Genomic DNA, 17,819 nt, shown 5'->3' with positions numbered 1-17,819 from the left:
AGTGGTGCATAGAAAATAACAGACTGCAATTGTCCTCCCACAAAAAGTAGATTTGTATTATACAGGAATCAATAATTCTGTGATTTGCAGATCCTGGTCATAAAAGCACTTTACATGATGTTTTGCCTGCTACTGCTGTGTAAATATTTACACTAGTATGTCTATGTGGAACGCTTGTTAATACCATAAAAAATGTAAAGTAAACAGGATCGGTTCGGTGAATGGCCTGAGCGACTCACAGCAGCACCATCACCTCCTACTCATGAGAGAATTTGAATATAAGGTATTCAATTTGTTAATTTCAGACACTTAATCTTTTTAAAGCGCAACAGCCACAATAGATGCTTGTCACAGCTGTCATTTTACCACATCATAGCAGCTAAAAGCATAGATGTGGGGCAGCACAGAGCAAGTTAAAAAGTACTCCAATTTAGCAATCCACTCCTGCACGGATAAAAGCATCAAAACAGATCAGACAGACTCAAGGTTTCGTCGTCTTTGTGAAGAAGGTATCTGGTGCCTAAGCATTACCAGTCTTTTATTATGTAATGGAATTTCGACATAGAAAAATATAAAAATGAAAACATCGACATCAAGATATGACACATTGCATCTGTTATACTGTTGCAAGGATTTTAAAACGGAAAAAGCACAAACACTAACTGCAGAGTAATTTAACAGTAAACAGTGCATGGTGTATATTAATTATGACATGGCAGATCAAAACCACATCATCAGTTTTATTCAATAAAACTAATCTCCAATAAAATATATACAAATTAAGTGATAAAACTATTCGCAAAAAGCATGTGCTTGATAGAGTCGCAATAGAAAGTGGTCAGGAAGATTTTTGCTAACTTTTCCTTATCACATACATCCATTTTTATTTCTCTACTTTCACACACATGACTCTTCCCATATCAAAGCAACTGAGGGCAGGCGTGTTAGAGAGCTCCAGGTAAAGGAGTGTGTCACCGTAAAACAGGATGATGCTGAAAAAGTCAACCACCCACGCACTAGTAAAGATCAAATTAGCCATCTGTAATCTCTTTAGACTCGTCTCTCTGCGCTGACTGGAGGTCGCTCCCTCTCGCCGGGCCTGTCGTCTCGAGCCGTCGATCGGATCAGGTAGCGGCTGGCGTGCTCCAGGTTCCACTGATATTTGGAGAGGATCCTCAGGCAGTCCTCTCTGGAGCAGAGGCTCAGCGAGTACAGGTGCTCCAGCTGGGGCGACAAAAACAAATCTGAATACGGCTGTAGATATGTGTCTACATTTTTGCTTCTAAAATCTTCTACAGAAGGTCACAAAGCTACTGATTTATTTGCTTTCTGTGAGTTCAAACTTTCCAACAAATTATTCAAACCACCAGCAGTTTAGAACAGAAACACATACTGCAAGCGCCATTTTGTAGTGTTATTGTCATTTAGGAAGTAATAGTTTTTGTTCCTGAAATGCAGACATTTGATATGCAACTGTAAAGTAAAAGGGTTAACTGTTGTCCTGTGAGGCTTCCGTAGGCTTGTAAATGCAGCCACGAAGAAGAATGTTGCCGGACGTGTTGTGTTCTGTCGCAATAAACGAGCAGACAGCAGAGCAATACGGTAGTTAAACCGTTGTGATGATGGTAGTTGATAAATGTGTAAAACAATCTCCCGTCCGTCCTTTATGAAGTGGTAATGCCAATAAGAAATTTAAACAAAATAAGAGTCAAGACTAAAGACCTCAAAAGAGCTACAGAAATGAACACAACCTACCACACTGTTCAAAACATTCATAGCCAAGTCCTTATTCATGACTGTTTAAAGCTGCACTTTGTGTAATTGGATACAAGCAAATATACATATTAATTTACATAGAAAGTATAGATTTGGTCTGTTTATGTGATTCAAAATTAGCACATAAAGATTTGACGCAAATCTGTTTATAAATGTCAGTTTTGTTGTAGGACTTCTGTGCTAGCTTTACTGTGCCCAGCCTTTGCTTGTTTCTGTGCACCAGTTTCGCTTGTTAAAGTTAAATAATAACAGTCTAAAAAGTACATTTTAACACAGGAGCCACAGAGGACACATGATTAGCAGGTAATGCAGGACATGTCTGTTAATTTTCTACTTCAGCAGTGAAACCTGAAAAAATTCTTCCTCTTATTTGATTAATTTGAGGAATTCGTCCTCGAATTAGTCAAATAGCAAACTGATATGCAGTGAACTGGAAAAATTTCCAATCTACCCAGCCGGTAATGCAATCTTGTTTGGAAGCTTTGTATTGTAATGATATAAATATTTAGGACATTGAATTTGAAGCTTCTCTGTGTTACGTACATTTTGTTCAGGCAAATTTGGGTGCCATATTTATTACTAACTTCCACTTGATTATATATTTCAGTATACGGTTGGTAATGCAGTCTTACTATAAAGCTTTGCATTGTATTGAAGTAAATATTTGGAGAATGATGCCTAATGATGACTACTTTTAGATTGGAGCTTTAAGCTTAGGTTCAATTTGGATGTTGCACCTATGAATAACTTTAACTGCACTGTATATTTTAGTATCTGTTTTTTTTTTTTTGTCATTCAAGCTTATTGGACTTTAAGCTTTCATTTATCTTTTTAAAACACATTGCATGTCTCTCTCCTTTTCATATCCACACACAAATGACTTTAAACTGCCTGTGTGTGGAAAGATGATTGTGTCGTTTCGTGATCTGACCTTGAGTTGTTGCTCCGCTCGCAGTGGGTTCCAGTCGTTACGCTGAAGTGCATTCTGAACCTCTTCGGTGGTCACGCCATGTACTGCATCTGTAACCTGAGCAGATCAACATACGTATTAAAGTTAGGTTTTTTCTTCATGCAGAAAAAAAAAACCTTGCACACTTAGAAACTCTTACCTGTGTAATGAGACTGTCTCTATTGTTCTGCACATGAGGCGATTTCTCACGCTCTCTTGTTCGTTCTCGATCCCTCTCTCTGCTGTCTGCAAAATTATACAGTTGTGGGTTAGAGCGTGCCATGTGGGCGGTTTTAGCCAGGTTGGAGCCTGTGGTGCCCTGCTGAGGCAAGGGTTGAGGCTGGGGCTGAGGTTGAGGTTGCGTCTGGACCAGAGGGGATGGCATCATCTGTGGAGGCCACAATGTGCCTGGGGCTGGGGGAATTGGAGGTTTCCTCTGGGATCTCTTGTTGAAGTGTTTTGGATTGGGGGGTGGTGGACGAGGAGGGGGATTGATGCTAGCCTCGCTGAACCGACGAGTGTCCTGCTGCATCACCACACTTCGAGCTGCAATCACAGGAGGCATGAGCCTACCTCGCTGATCCACTCTGACCAACCCTGTTGTATGAGCCCGGGGCCGATGTTCACTGAGGACCGATTCCAGGCTCCGAGACATACCTAAGGGAACAGGAAGACACCTTTTTGATACAATACAATACAATACCTTTACTTATCCCGAAGGGAAATTCAATCGTCTGGGAGTCTCATCTGTTTACTTTGGAATTATACAGTCTAATTGCTGATGGTATGAAAGATTTTCTATATCTTTCTATCCTGCAGGGCAGAGATAGGAGCCGTCCACCATCAATGCTTTGTTGCTCATTCAGACAGATATGAAGTGGATGATCCATGTTTCTCAGAATGGCCTCCACCTTGCTCAGTGCCTGTCTCTCCACCTCAACCTCCAATGAGTTCAATGTGATTCCAACCACAGAGCCAGCTTTTTTAACCAGTTTGGTCTGTTTTATGCTGCCTCCCCAGCAGACTGCAGCATAAAATAGAACACTTGCTACCACAGACTGATGAAACATCTGCAGCATCCTACTGCAGATGTCTAATGATCGAAGTCTTCGGAGGCAAAAGAGGAAAAACACCCTGGACAAGTCACCAGTCTATCACAGGGGCTACACATAGAGACAAACAATCACACTCACATTCACACCTACAGACAATTTAGAATCGCCATTTAACCTCAGCATGTTTTTGGACTGTGGGAGAAAACCGACACATGCACAGGGAGAACATGCAAACTCCATGCAGAAAGATCTCAGGAAGGCATGGACACAAACCGGGGATCTTCTAGCTTTAATAAAGCAATGTATGTGTATTTATTACCTCCGCCAGGAGGTTATGTAATCACCGGAGTTTGTTTGTCTGTCTGTCCATCTGTGTGTGTGATCACCTCCAAAATCTAATCGATTCTTACTTTTGCTCTTCCGGACATCCTGTAAAAATTTGGTGAAAATCCGTCCACGACTTTTTGAGTTATGCTGTTAACAGACACACACACACACACACACACACACACACACACACACACACACACACACACAAACGGCTAGGCGGAGGTATTCGCTCTCCGAGTGCTTTTCTAGTTTATTTATATAATGTTATGATGATGTTGATGACTGATGGTAACGTAAACTGAACTTACACACGTGGACAAAATTGTTGGTACCCCTCAGTTAAAGAAGGAAAAACCCACAATTCTCACTGAAATCACTTGAAACTCACAAAAGTAACAATAAATAAAAATTTATTGAAAATTAAATAATCAAAATCAGCCATCACTTTTGAATTGTTGATTAACATAATTATTTAAAAAAACAAACTAATGAAATAGGGCTGGACAAAAATGATGGTACCCATAACTTAATATTTTGTTGCACAACCTTTTGAGGCAATCACTGCAATTAAACGATTTCTGTATTTGTCAATGAGCGTTCTGCAGCTGTCAACAGGTATTTTGGCCCACTCCTCATGAGCAAACAGCTCCAGTTGTCTCAGGTTTGATGGGTGTCTTCTCCAAATGGCATGTTTCAGCTCCTTCCACATATGTTCAATGGGATTCAGATCTGGGCTCATAGAAGGCCACTTTAGAATAGTCCAACGCTTTTCTCTCAGCCATTCTTGGGTGTTTTTGGCTGTGTGTTTTGGATGGTTGTCCTGTTGGAAGACCCATGACCTGCGACTGAGACCAAGCTTTCTGACACTAGGCAGCACATTTCTCTCCAGAATGCCTTGATAGTCTTCAGATTTCATCGTACCTTGCACACTTTCAAGACACCCTGTGCCAGATGCAGCAAAGCAGCCCCAAAACATTACTGAGCCTCCTCCATGTTTCACCGTAGGGACAGTGTTCTTTTCTTCGTACGCTTGGTTTTTGAGTCTATGAACATAGAGTTGATGTGCCTTACCAAAAAGCTCCAGTTTGGTCTCATCTGTCCAAAGGACATTCTCCCAGAAGCTTTGTGGCTTGTCAACATGCATTTTTGCAAATTCCAGTCTGGCTTTTTTATGAGTTTTTTTCAGCAGTGGTGTCCTCCTTGGTCGTCTCCCATGAAGTCCACTTTGGCTCAAACAACGACGAATGGTGCGATCTGACACTGATGTACCTTGGCCTTGGAGTTCACCTTTAATTTCTTTGGAGGTTGCTCTGGGCTCTTTGGATACAATTCCAACGATCCGTCTCTTCAATTTGTCATCAATTTTCCTCTTGCGGCCACGTCCAGGGAGGTTGGCTACTGTCCCGTGGGTCTTGAACTTCTGAATAATATGAGCCACTGTTGTCACAGGAACTTCAAGCTGTTTAGAGATGGTCTTATAGCCTTTACCTTTAAGATGTTTGTCTATAATTTTTTTCGGATGTCCTGGGACAATTCTCTCCTTCGCTTTCTGTTGTCCATGTTCAGTGTGGTACACACCTTTTCACCAAACAGCAGGGTGACTACTTGTCTCCCTTTAAATAGGCAGACTGACTGATTATGAGTTTGGAAACACCTGTGATGTCAATTAAATGACACACCTGAGTTAATCATGTCACTCTGGTCAAATAGTTTTCAATCTTTTATAGAGGTACCATCATTTTTGTCCAGGCCTGTTTCATTAGTTTGTTTTTTTAAATAATTATGTTAATCAACAATTCAAAAGTAATGGCTGTTTTTGATTATTTAATTTTCAATAAATTTTTATTTATTGTTACTTTTGTGAGTTTCAAGTGATTTCAGTGAGAATTGTGGGTTTTTCCTTCTTTAACTGAGGGGTACCAACAATTTTGTCCACGTGTGTATGTCACATTATCATCTCAAACCGTGAAATTTACACAGCAATTCTTGCACTGCTGTATCTTTGCACTTTTACATCTATTTTCAAGCCACTTCATATTGTTTTGTCTACAGTGTGTCAGTACTATATTTTTTCCATTTCATTCATCCTTGTACATATTGTAAATAGGATTATTATTACTAGATTTATATGCCGATGTAAATATGTTTGCTACTGTAACAATGTGAAATTCTCCTGGCGTGGAGAGCAACAATACGAATGCCCCCGGCCGTCCCTCCTTATTCATGGCCCCAGTTCAGAGAAGAAAACTCACAAAATAGAACCGAGTCCTTATCTGATCTAATCAATTATATATACATTTATATAAATGAAATCATGTCTCAGTTTTACTCACTACATTCTACAGCTGGTTATATTTATAGTTCCTACCTGCCATTTTCTGCAGATTGGAGATCTCCCTCTCCCTCCCAGGGCCTGGCCTCCAGCTGCCGCTGCTGCAGACATCACAACAAAAACACATCAGACCGACAGCCTCGGCTCACAAAACGCACCGACTCATGCATCTGAGGAGGACGTTTATATGTTTTCTGTCATAAAACTGGAAACTTATTATTAAGAAAATCATGACTCATAGTCCTTTTGTATTGTTTTGCATTATCCTGTACATACAGCGGATTAGGAGAGAAGGAGCAAAGAACACCAGACCAGAACACTCTGATTTTGTTAAAGCAGCATCTAGAGATGAACTTGAATTTCTGGAACTATTTAAGTCTAATGTATTTCTACTCACAGTCAGCAAGTTATTCAACCTTGTTTATCAAAATATAAGCATGCCTAATTACCCTGTCACTTTTGTTTTAGCTCAATGTATAAGACTTTGAGTCATTTTCAAGGCATGAAGGTTTCTGTTTATCACATATTTACTTTTTTTCTCTGCCGATAACTGCAAATATGTATAATATGCATCCGAATTCTTTAAATTCAACTTTAATGAGGACTGAGGAACAGGAATATATATGCAGTCAAAACCAGCACTTGTCATTTTTGACTGCAACACAGGGATTCATTATTATTGAAGCAAAGATAAGTAATACACCAAATAGACTAGGTAAGGCAGGAAGGAGTGAATGAGGATTATCACTGACTCATTCAGGCTGTCAGGTGTTCCAAAGCAGCGGTCAGGGTTGATGTCTCCATGTCCGGTGTGATGCAGACTTCCCTTTACTGGGGTCGAGATGAAGGCAGAGCCGGCAGCATGGTTGGAGCCTTGGTTGCTGGAAGTAGTGGGGACAGCAACAGGAACAGAGAGCTGTAAGGGCACAATGAGGCTTGCAGGAAACCAGCCAACTGTCAGCGTCCTCTGGTTCTGACCTCGCCACTCACTCAGTTCCAGACTGTACAGAGAGAGAGAAACCATTGGGTGAGAAACCTCTTTATGAATTAATATCACAGCAATACCTATCTATCACAGTCTTCTGTCACATTGGTCACCAAAAGCAACACACACACAGATGACCAAGTAAGGATGCCACAACAAAACCTCAATGAGGGTATGTTGTATTGCTTATAGAACGTTTTTGGTCAGACCTACCATCAAACCATGATGGAAACAAAGTTCTGTGTTTGTCAGTTTGTCAACAAACTTTCCCAGCAATAGTTTTAATTTCATTTGACTACTATCAATCTATCCATTTTCTATACACTGCTTTATCAGTCTGCACAGTAGCTTGGTGGTTAGCACTGTTGCCTCAGCATCACTGACATTTAATCTCTACTATTTAGATTTTGTGGCATGTAGTTTTGCATCCCAGATCTTTCTGCATGGGTTTTCTCCGGCTTCCTCCCACAGTCCAAAAACATGCTGAGGTTAAATGGTGATTCTAAATTGCCCGTAGGTGTGAATGCGAGTATGGTAGTTTGTCTCTATGTGTAGCTCTGTGATAAACTGGTGACCTGTCCATTTTACTACATAAAATGGAAACTGTGAATAGTGACATATGATAAATATCACCATGATCGTAGATGTGTCATGTCAAATATAAACATTATTGTGTACATACAATCAAAGCTACAAGACTTGCTCAACAAAGCAATACACGTTCAAGGGCTCATTGAGATTACATCTTGACTGCACTTCTGAGAGTGGGCTGCTTTAAACCCCTGCTTCATCACAACAAAGGCCAATTGTGTCACTTAAAGTTTTTTCTTTACTATGCTGTCACCCTTCTTTCTCTCACCCACCCATGATCGATGACGGTCACAACGTCATTGGTCACAAATGTGAGTTTTCTGGGTTCTGTAAAGTCTCTTGCTGCCTGCACCTCCATTGGTTTAGCCTGCAAAGGAAGACAGACAAATGAATAAAAATAATGCAAAGATTTAAAAAAAAAAAAATGCGTATTCCTGTTTATGCTTTCACACCTAATGATTGCTAGATCCACAGTCCCTGGTCTGTGTCTGGCCATACCTCTGCCACCATGGTGGTTAGTTTGTTGAAACTGGGTCTGTCAGCAGGATTGCAGGCCCAACACTTCCTCATGGTGCCATATAGCTCCTGAGGGCAATCTGGTGGTTTCTCCAGGCGCTCGCCCTCCCGCTCTACACGCCACAAAATCTAAATAGCCGAAAATAAATGTCTGTGATGCTGAAATTCTCAATCACAGATCATAATACAGGGTGACACAAACAAACGGGAACTTTTTACCAATCCAATAAAACCAAGAGTGATGGAAGAAAAATGTTTTATTCATAGTAATTGAAACCTTAAAACATGCCATTTAAGAAACAATGGTGGAATTTTCATGTTTTAAAAATGACTTCCTGTAGATGGCGTCCTCCTGTCCGAATGCATTCTTGAAATCTACCTGGGGCTATCTCAGGAGTAAAGTGGACACGACTCGACCAAGAACTCTGGATGAGTTAAAACAGAGAATTCAGGATGAAATTCACAGTATCCCAGCTGAGATGTTGCAGCGGTCAATGAGGAATCTCAACAGCAGATTTCAAGAATACATTCGTACAGGAGGACACCATCTACAGGAAGTAATTAAAAAAAAAAGAAAATTCCATCATTGTTTCTTAAATGGCATGTTTTAAGGTTTCAATTACTATGAATTTTATATTTCTCTTCCGTCACTCTTGGTTTTATTGGATTGTTAAAAAGTTCCCGTTTTTTTGTGTCACCCTGTACAAAAAAACTCCAGCCTAAAGGTGGGGACATACAGTCTAATACTGTGACTGACAAGCCTGTACCTGTCTGCCTGACAGACCAAACCAGGGTTCTTCACAGTAGGTAAACATCTCCCATAGAGTGACACCAAACATCCAGACATCTGAAGCGTGGGAGAAGGAGCCAACACGAAGACTCTCTGGAGCACACCTGAAAGAAGAGAAATTGGTGAGAATTTTAATTTCAGTTTCTTTATATTTCCTAATGGAACTTCTAATTTTCCCATGAACAGTCCTTACCATGCAAATGGGATCCTTCTGTGTGCTCCCATGACATAGTGGTCTGTCTCCTGGCTCAGGCCTCGCATTAGGCCAAAATCCCCAATCTTCACCAACTCCTTGGATGCCAGCAGCACATTTCTAGCAGCCAGGTCCCTATGGATGAATCTCCTGCTCTCCAGGTAGTCCATACCTGCCACAATCTGAGTAGCAAAGAGCCAGAGGTGGACCAGAGGGTACTGATATTGATGTGAGCGCAGGGTGTCATATAGTGAGCCCAAAGGGGCCAGCTCTGTTACCTACAGGAAGGAAAAACAGATCAGTGTGTATTCCAGCTCCTAAAGTGAAAGATAAATTCATTATTCCTTAACTTACCATCTTGAGCGGCTGTGTGAGCACCACACCATAGAGTCGGATAATGTTGAGGTGGTCTAAGGACTGCATTGTGGTCACTTCTTGGAGGAAGTCCGTCAGAGTGTCTGTCTGCCTTGACATACTGTTTCTCAGTGACTTTACGGCAACAGGAAACTGAAAACAGTCAAGACAAATACAAGTCAGGTTCATATACATCTTCACCTCGCAAGGCATTAGTTGAAAGAAAATCAGTGCTGTTTTATTAACCTGGATATTGCTTGCACATGTAAGAAAGTATATTTTACATTCAAGGTTCAGTTCAAAATTTTCTATGCAACGCAAGATCGTATAACTAAATTACAGGTGTAGTTCCTTTATGATTTCTAGAAGGTTTATGGCTGCCTTACTACAGGATCCACATCCTTGGCAAAACTGTCATTTCAGTTTTACTTTCAGCGCAGTGGTTTGCAGATCCTGTGATTTGGATATTAGCACTTGCACTTGGCCACATTGCAATTTCAATAATATTTCAATTAATTATTCACTTCCAGTAATCTCGTAGTCTGCGAAATTAAACTGTGGAAAAGTCTAGCAGACAGCAGCAGGACAAACAGGCTGTGGGTTGGGTAGGTAATGCATTTGTGAATCCTTTCGCTTCTACGGAGGCACACTGATAACACTAATGCTCGGTGGATTTGTACCGATGACGTTCAGATAAACAAGGATTTGCTAAAGGAATTTCCTGAAAACGTACGGTAGTTTCTTTGCCAGGGTGAAGATGTATGATGGACATGAGCGGTTCTCTGTGATATTAACTCCAAGGAACCTAAAAAAACACTTTCTCACACTCATGTCCGAACATAACTTCACAAGGGTTTTCTAATCATCAGTTAGCCTTTCAACACCATTAGCTAACACAATGTAGAAATAGAGCACAGGAGTGATGGTTGCTAGAAATGTTCCTCTGTACCCCTATGGAGATATTCCATTAAAAATCAGCTGTTTCCAGCTAGAATAGTCATTAACCACTTTAACAATGTCTACACTGGATTTCTGATTCATTTAATGTTATCTTCATTGAAAAAAAAATGATTTTCTGTAAGTGACTACAACCTTTTGAACAGTAGTGTAAATAAAGTTTGGCTGCTCTCCAGAGTTGTCTCTTACCACTCTTCCACTTGGTGTATGCCATTCTCCTTTCCTCACCACTCCAAAGGACCCAGAACCCAATTTCTCCCCCAGGACCAGCTCACTGTCTTGGATTAAACTGGGAAGGGCTCGGCTGACACCCTCCTGGCCCTGAGCTGGTCCATTTCCACTCCACTGCTCACTTCCATCTGGCCTAAACACCTGTGTGGATCAATAAAATAATAAACATCTCACTGCCAGGCTTCATATCACGTAGCTCGTGCACAATAAAAATGAAGCCTTTGAAAAAGCTGTAAAAGGTAATTAGATGCTTCAGACCTTGGTCATCCCTGACCGTGAACGTGAGTTTGTTTTGTAGCGTCTTAGAGCGTCCCATAATCTTCTTTGTGCTGCAAGGAAAAAAAAGACTCATTAAAATCCTTATACATTTAATATCATTCAATTTTGACATTTTTTATGTTGGCCTGTTGCATATTTTTTCTAAACAGCCTGGCATATTTTACACTAAATGAACCAAGCAACAGCAACATTTACAAAAATTATTAACAGACAAATTGATGATAAAAATGATCATTACTCACTGCTCTCTTTTATATGATATTGAAAAGCAGGCAGAGTGAGGATTGAAATCTAGAGGGTGACTTTTGCTGTTTGGCTCCCACATCTCTTCTTAAAATAAAGACAATCTATGCACTTTATTGTCTGACAATTTTGATTTTTTTCTCTGGGACAAGACAAGACATTTCATGACACACATCTGGGCATTTCTGATAGGCATCTTTATCATTTTTGTTGAAATGCCATGGAGATGAAAGATTAACTGGATACGTTTTTTTGTAGTTGCAGTCCTGTATTAAAATACTAGGTTAAATGTGAAAATGAATATCAAGTTAGAAGCATGAAAAATCAACGAATGCTTCCAGTGGTGTTGTAAATCTACTTTCCATAGTTTCAATAAAGGAGAAGTTTATCTTTAATTAGATGACCTAAACACCTGAACAATGTGAATTTCTGTGCATGACAAAATATAAACGTGATTGTTAAAGAGTGCCTGAAATGAAAACTTTAGTTTTTACAATGAGCAAACTGCATCTGCTTACAAATGGTAGAAGATTTGGCTAACAGAAGAATTATTTTTTAAAGGTATTATGGAGGATGTTTTTTTTGGTTTCATTTGTCTGATTCACATAAAATGAATATAATGACCTTTAGTGGACTTGTATGTATGGTTTCTAAAAAAAAATTAAAAATTAAAAAAAATAACTGTGGACATGGCAGGACCTGAAAAACATCAGCCAATCAACGCGCTTGGACCGAAGCATTTGGTTTGCTTCCTTTCCTGTCAATCAAAAATCTTCCGGCTCAGGCCTAGTTACGTAGATTACGTATGCCTTGGACTTAGGTGTTTTCTGTATGTGTTGCTTTGGTATAGCTTCGTAGTTAGCTGGCGACTTGTTTTGCTCATCTTTTTCTACATAATGGCAGATAAAGATCCAGGGGGACCCAGCCGTAAAAGACAACTTCACGAGTGCTACGCAAGTTTCTGGAGGGGGGCGTTTCTTCGTAAATGTTAAGAGGGGGGAGGTTAGAGGGGGGTGAGGGAGAGGTTGTATGTGCGCATGCGCATGCTACGTTCAAAGTCGTAGGAAATTAAATCTCCTCTAATGCCTTTAAGTCAAACTTTAGTTCATGCGAGTCCATCAATACTTTAAATGTTATATAAATTGAGGACCTTGTAGAGATTAACACTCTACTGCAAGTAAATGGAGGATAGCGTCTTTGTACCAGGATCAGTTTAAACCTTTTTCTGTTTTGTGATTTAATTAACTTTACTTTACTTTACTGAGCCAAAGCAAAAATGTCCTCTGCGTGACAAAGACGGCATTGATTTACACCTCGACTGAATGATCACAGGAAGGATGAGGCTCACCGGGTTTGCTGATTCCGATCTGCTCGAGGTCTGCCTCTTTGACATAGGCGAAATGCTCGATGCGGGTGATGTTGAGGCCGTCTCTGACACGGATATAGAACTTCTCCAGCTGGACGTCAGCCAGGAGTTGGTGCAGCCACTGAGTGTCCTGGTCCATCAGCATGACCCAGCCAACCTGCCTGTAAGGTTAAAGATCTGAGGTGAGAAGACAATGGAGGGACTTTTTGTGCTGGTTTTGTGAGGCTATATTTGCAAATCACCTCATTAAAATGTCTTGAGAAAAGCAGGAACTGCGTGTTCGATTATGTGCCCAGTCAGAGGATGCTCTCTATTGCAATCTACCTCTGTTCATTCAGGAGCCTGTTTAACTGTAACTTTGCGCCCACTCAGTCTTTGTTAGGTTACCACGGAGATCCAACAAAAAGCCCTTGATGTGTGAAACCAGAGGGGCGTTGTTCAACTTCTAGCTGAGTGCCAACTTTTTACAAGTTCTTGTGAATGAGTAGGAATGTCAGACCAACAATTAATTTACTCTCTGCTAATTGCATTCTTTGTGTCAAAGAGTCACAGATGGCTTAATGGAGAATAAGAAAACACTGTCATTTGCATACTGTAAGCTCACACCTGAGAACGGGCAGGTAGTTGTGCAAATGAGAGCACAGTCAGAGAAGAAAAACTGTGAAAGATGACAGAAAATACAAAATGTGAAGAAGGAGCAGGTGGACCGAGGTACAGGAAACATGGACACATAATAGAGTTGTTTTCCTCAGAGGCATGAAGATGTAAGTTTAGTTACAGTGCTGTGAAAATCACTCAATTTGAACCTCAGACACAACAATCCTGCAGGGAATCCTGGAGCACTAAGAGTTGGAAACATTACCTCAGGGGTTAGGGCCACCAGTCAAACCGGATCCTGTTCACACAGTATTTATATAACTACTGATGTGATACTGTGTTGAAATTATCAGGTAACAGTAGCATGACTGAGTAAGCTCTGACATGGCAGCTCTGGGCATCGTTTTCTCAAACAAATATCTACCTTTAATGTTAATAATAATGCAGCTACACTATATTGAGTCATCAGTAAAATAAGAGTGCTACAAAACTCCCTCTTTGCTACAAAATGGAAAGATAAAACTCAGCAAATTCCTTTTTGATGGCTACACTCTCTGTGTCCTGCTAAAGGTCTGTAAAACCATAAATCACCTGCTTATCAGTCCACTGAGCCCAGTAGGTATGAGTCAGGGAAGGCTACACTGGGGAAAACTGAACAACTAACAGGGCTACTGTCTTTAACAATCAGGCCGCTCATTCTTAACATTAACCAACACATCAAAACCAAGCATAAGAGGGTACAAGCCCGGGCTTGAATTAATTTTCAGGGACAACTCCCATTTAAATTTGCACCTAAGCTGAGTGAGTGTCACGCAGATTCTAACAAGGTCAAATTCAAATTTAGCAGAAAAACACAAAGATGCACATTGGTAAACAAAGAGCTCTGTGATCAGTCTCTTTATGTACAGAGTGATGAATCTTTAACCTGCCCAGCTACTGAAAAATCCTCTCAGCCCAATGGCATGTGTGATCAAGAGGTCAGTTATTTACTGACAATGCTTTCTGGTGTATCCCAAAGGCTACCATTTGCAACTTCAAATGGTCAACAGCTTTGTTAATCCAGCTCAACTGCTTTTGTTTACATTGCTGATGCCTGCTTCCTTTGGCTGAACCCAAGAACAAACCAAGATAAACACTCAGAAAGTAGTCCAGTCTTTTATCACTGACAGAACAGCTTTCTAAAAGATTAATTTCCACATAAGGCATATAACTTCAGTCTCAACTGTAACATTAAATACCGTTAATACTTTCATCTATTACTACAGTGGTCAAGGTGTGCTTGTCAAAACAGCATGAGTGTATTTCTGCAGTAAACAGCAGCTGTCAAAGAAGTACTCAGATTGTTTTACTGAAGGTAAAGTAGCAATGCTGCCATGCTATATTAGTATGCACAGATTGTAAGTATCAACAGAAAACATCCTTGAAATACCAAAATAAAAGCACCAATTCAGCAAAATAGCCTCCTTTAATGTGATATTGCATTATTAACTGTTATTATTGATGGACTGCTGTGTAAGGAGCATTTTTTCTGTATCGATCATGTGTTTCCCATGTAAACAGAAATAAATAAACGTATTGTAATAAAAAATACAATATTTTCCAGTGAAATGTAGTGAAACTGCATGAAGTACCTCATTTGGTATGGGTGAAAAGCACAAAATTCACAATTTAATATCAATATCAAAACAGTAATTAACATGAAAAAATTTTCAGAATTATATTTTCAAGAGACTTTCTGATATTATTTACTTATACAGGTTGATAATTAATCTTTGATACTTACGGTAATTGAAAGTATTCAGTGTTCTGTAGCAGTCTGTTGACTTATCCACATACGCCTAGAGATAAGTCCTCCATGTCGGCATTGAAAGCCCCACAGACCAAAAGGAGAGGTTTTGTTTTTTTTTTTTTTTTTACCACAAATCACGTCTCATGTCTGTCGGAACCTAAACCTCTTCGTAATAAATCCTCATAAATCGTTTTTTTCCCCCGGTAAACTTGTAGCTTTTCCGTCTCCAGCGAGACGTCCAAATGTGTGTGCTTTCTACCTGTGTGCTCTCCGCTCTTGTCTCCGCCTCTCTCCACAGTTTGTCAGCTAACCACACCTCTTCCTGACTTTTCTTACCTGACCTTTTACCACAGGGGAAATCTCCAGACAACAACCTCACCTATTGTGATAAATCACCTGAGCAAAACAACAGCTGTGCTCCTCGTCAGCCTAAAATCAATATATCATGTGTTTGCTACAGTGGTGGCTACATTAGCTCATGCTAAAGTTTGCATAGCAGCACAGCCAAGTTTATTCTGAATTTGCTAAAATGTAACTAGCCAGTGTTAGCCAGGTAGTTAAAAAACATTCTTGCTAGTGTAAGCTTACTGAATAAAACAGCTAAGTGTATCTCGCTAAGGTCCTTAAAGGCTGTATACCTTATGTACCTTATAAATAATCCTCCTTTTAGGCCCCATAGCTAAAACCAATTTTTTATGTGTTAGGTAAAGTGTTAATTGCCCACAGTTGTAGCTAATGTTAGCTAGCAATCACTTCCAATATTATTGTACTTACAATTTTTGTTTTTTGTTGCAGCTGTGTAAAGAGTTTGTAACCAATTAACTATATTTTCAGATGCTGTTGGTGGTGCTATTGAATCACTATTTTGTTTGTTTGCTTGCTTGCTTGTTTTTTTTGAGGCAGTTGTTGGTGATGAGGCTATTGAAATAATAGTGAAATAAATAAATTGCAGCGACAGTAAAAGAAATTACAGCTTTTAAAATGATTAGAAAGTTTAATACTTTTAGCAAAGTGTACTATAATCCTCATGTAGGCCGTATCTAGCTACTACAAGGGTGATTTAGTTAAAGCTAGGCAATAGAAATTTTACAGTAAAAATTAACTATCCTTGAACTAGCCTCTTTATAGAATAAATAATATGTCTAGCATTTATTGTTATGTCTTGATTGTCTTGATCAGAGGATGATACTGCATTTTTAACTGCCACATGACATGGATGATAGTTATGTCAATTATTCATGACTGCAATGGAAATTCTTACTGCAGATATTACTATTTATTTTCTTTATTGATCATATTCAAACATGTTCAGACGAAACTTGCTCTGAGCTGTGAGTCAAATACAGGCAAACGGTTTTCTGTCTCTGCTGTTCATTCCTCCATAGCTGCTGTCGCCAAGCAAGTTTGACAGGATTCTTTGAGTCGAGCAAGTGGCTGTCCATTTGAATGCAAAACAGACGACACAGAATAGCTGCCTGAACTTTGCACTTCCTGGTACAGTATCTCTCCTATTCACTCCTCCCTGCCTGCCAGAAGTGCTCGACACACACAATGGATTTCCTCAGAACAGCCTTTCAAAGCACCGCACAAACAGGAGTGGTCATGGAGATCTGTTTTCATGTCTTTTGCACACTTCTGATGAAACTAGCTGCAGAGGCAGATAGCAGGTTGTGCTATGACTGAGAGAGACCTGTTGCAGGAATAGGTTTGGGTTTCTATGTCATGAATTGAAACAATACAAATACTGAAATAGTCAAACGATGACAAGGTAATTTATTAAAGTTTCAGAATAATTCACATCTCCAGTAAATCATCAATAACCCACTAGATAAGTACAGCAACCTGTCATTTTCACAATATGATGGCTAAGTAGGGGCTGTAGGCCCAAGAAAGAGGGTGTGGGATGGATGTTTACACTCCTGCTATCTTAAATCCCATAAAGGTTCTCAGCGTCAGTTAACAGTGTACAAAACTCCCCATGTGTGATTCACGTGTGAGAGGCGGGCCTGGCTGGATTTGAATGGTTATGGCATATCACCGCTAGGATAATGTGGTAGAATAGAGCAGAGAGTTCACAGTTAGCAGTGTACCATGCTCACACATATGAATGAGACAGATATAAACCCCTGAAGGGCCTCAGGGATGAGTAACATTCTCCAAAGCAATATCTGTCATTGTCATTCTTTTCAAATGGCTTTTTGAAAATGAAAGATATAAGATACAATAAAAATGAAAGAAAAACAATGTGAACAACAATGTGATATTTAAACATTTCTTGCTTGACTAACATTTATGTGCTTCATTATGTGACAGTTTTGATTTAGGGGATTCAAATCATGTATTCACAAGCTGTAGTGGATTGCAGTCACACTTTATTTAGTGTGTAATATTTGCAAGAAGACAATTGCAATAAACGTAATTTGTGCTATAAATGCGATCCAAAGTACAAATGTTAAAAACGAAGGAAGGTACGACAAAAACATTTC

General features: G+C 39.8%; 1 protein-coding gene across 1 annotated transcript; it reads right to left on the bottom strand.

Moving 5' to 3' along the window:
- Nucleotides 1-487: 487 nt before the first annotated feature.
- On the bottom strand, nucleotides 488-15,609 carry tnk1 (tyrosine kinase, non-receptor, 1). The gene is made up of 14 exons (XM_022210713.2): nucleotides 15,328-15,609; nucleotides 12,930-13,108; nucleotides 11,318-11,388; nucleotides 11,018-11,200; nucleotides 9,872-10,024; nucleotides 9,518-9,795; nucleotides 9,302-9,428; nucleotides 8,517-8,663; nucleotides 8,291-8,385; nucleotides 7,195-7,443; nucleotides 6,479-6,543; nucleotides 2,886-3,382; nucleotides 2,708-2,803; nucleotides 488-1,224 (listed from the first exon to the last, which is right to left on the bottom strand). The coding sequence occupies exons 2-14, from the start codon at nucleotides 13,090-13,092 to the stop codon at nucleotides 1,051-1,053; spliced, it is 2,298 nt and encodes a 765-aa protein (XP_022066405.1). The 5' UTR covers nucleotides 13,093-13,108; nucleotides 15,328-15,609; the 3' UTR covers nucleotides 488-1,050.
- Between the last annotated feature and the right edge of the window lie 2,210 nt (nucleotides 15,610-17,819).

Source organism: Acanthochromis polyacanthus, chromosome 23 (genome assembly GCF_021347895.1).
Source record: "Acanthochromis polyacanthus isolate Apoly-LR-REF ecotype Palm Island chromosome 23, KAUST_Apoly_ChrSc, whole genome shotgun sequence".
In the NCBI taxonomy this organism is placed as follows: domain Eukaryota; kingdom Metazoa; phylum Chordata; class Actinopteri; family Pomacentridae; genus Acanthochromis; species Acanthochromis polyacanthus.
The sequence above is the reverse complement of the archived record's forward strand: the minus strand, read 5'-3'. Positions and strand labels throughout refer to the sequence as shown.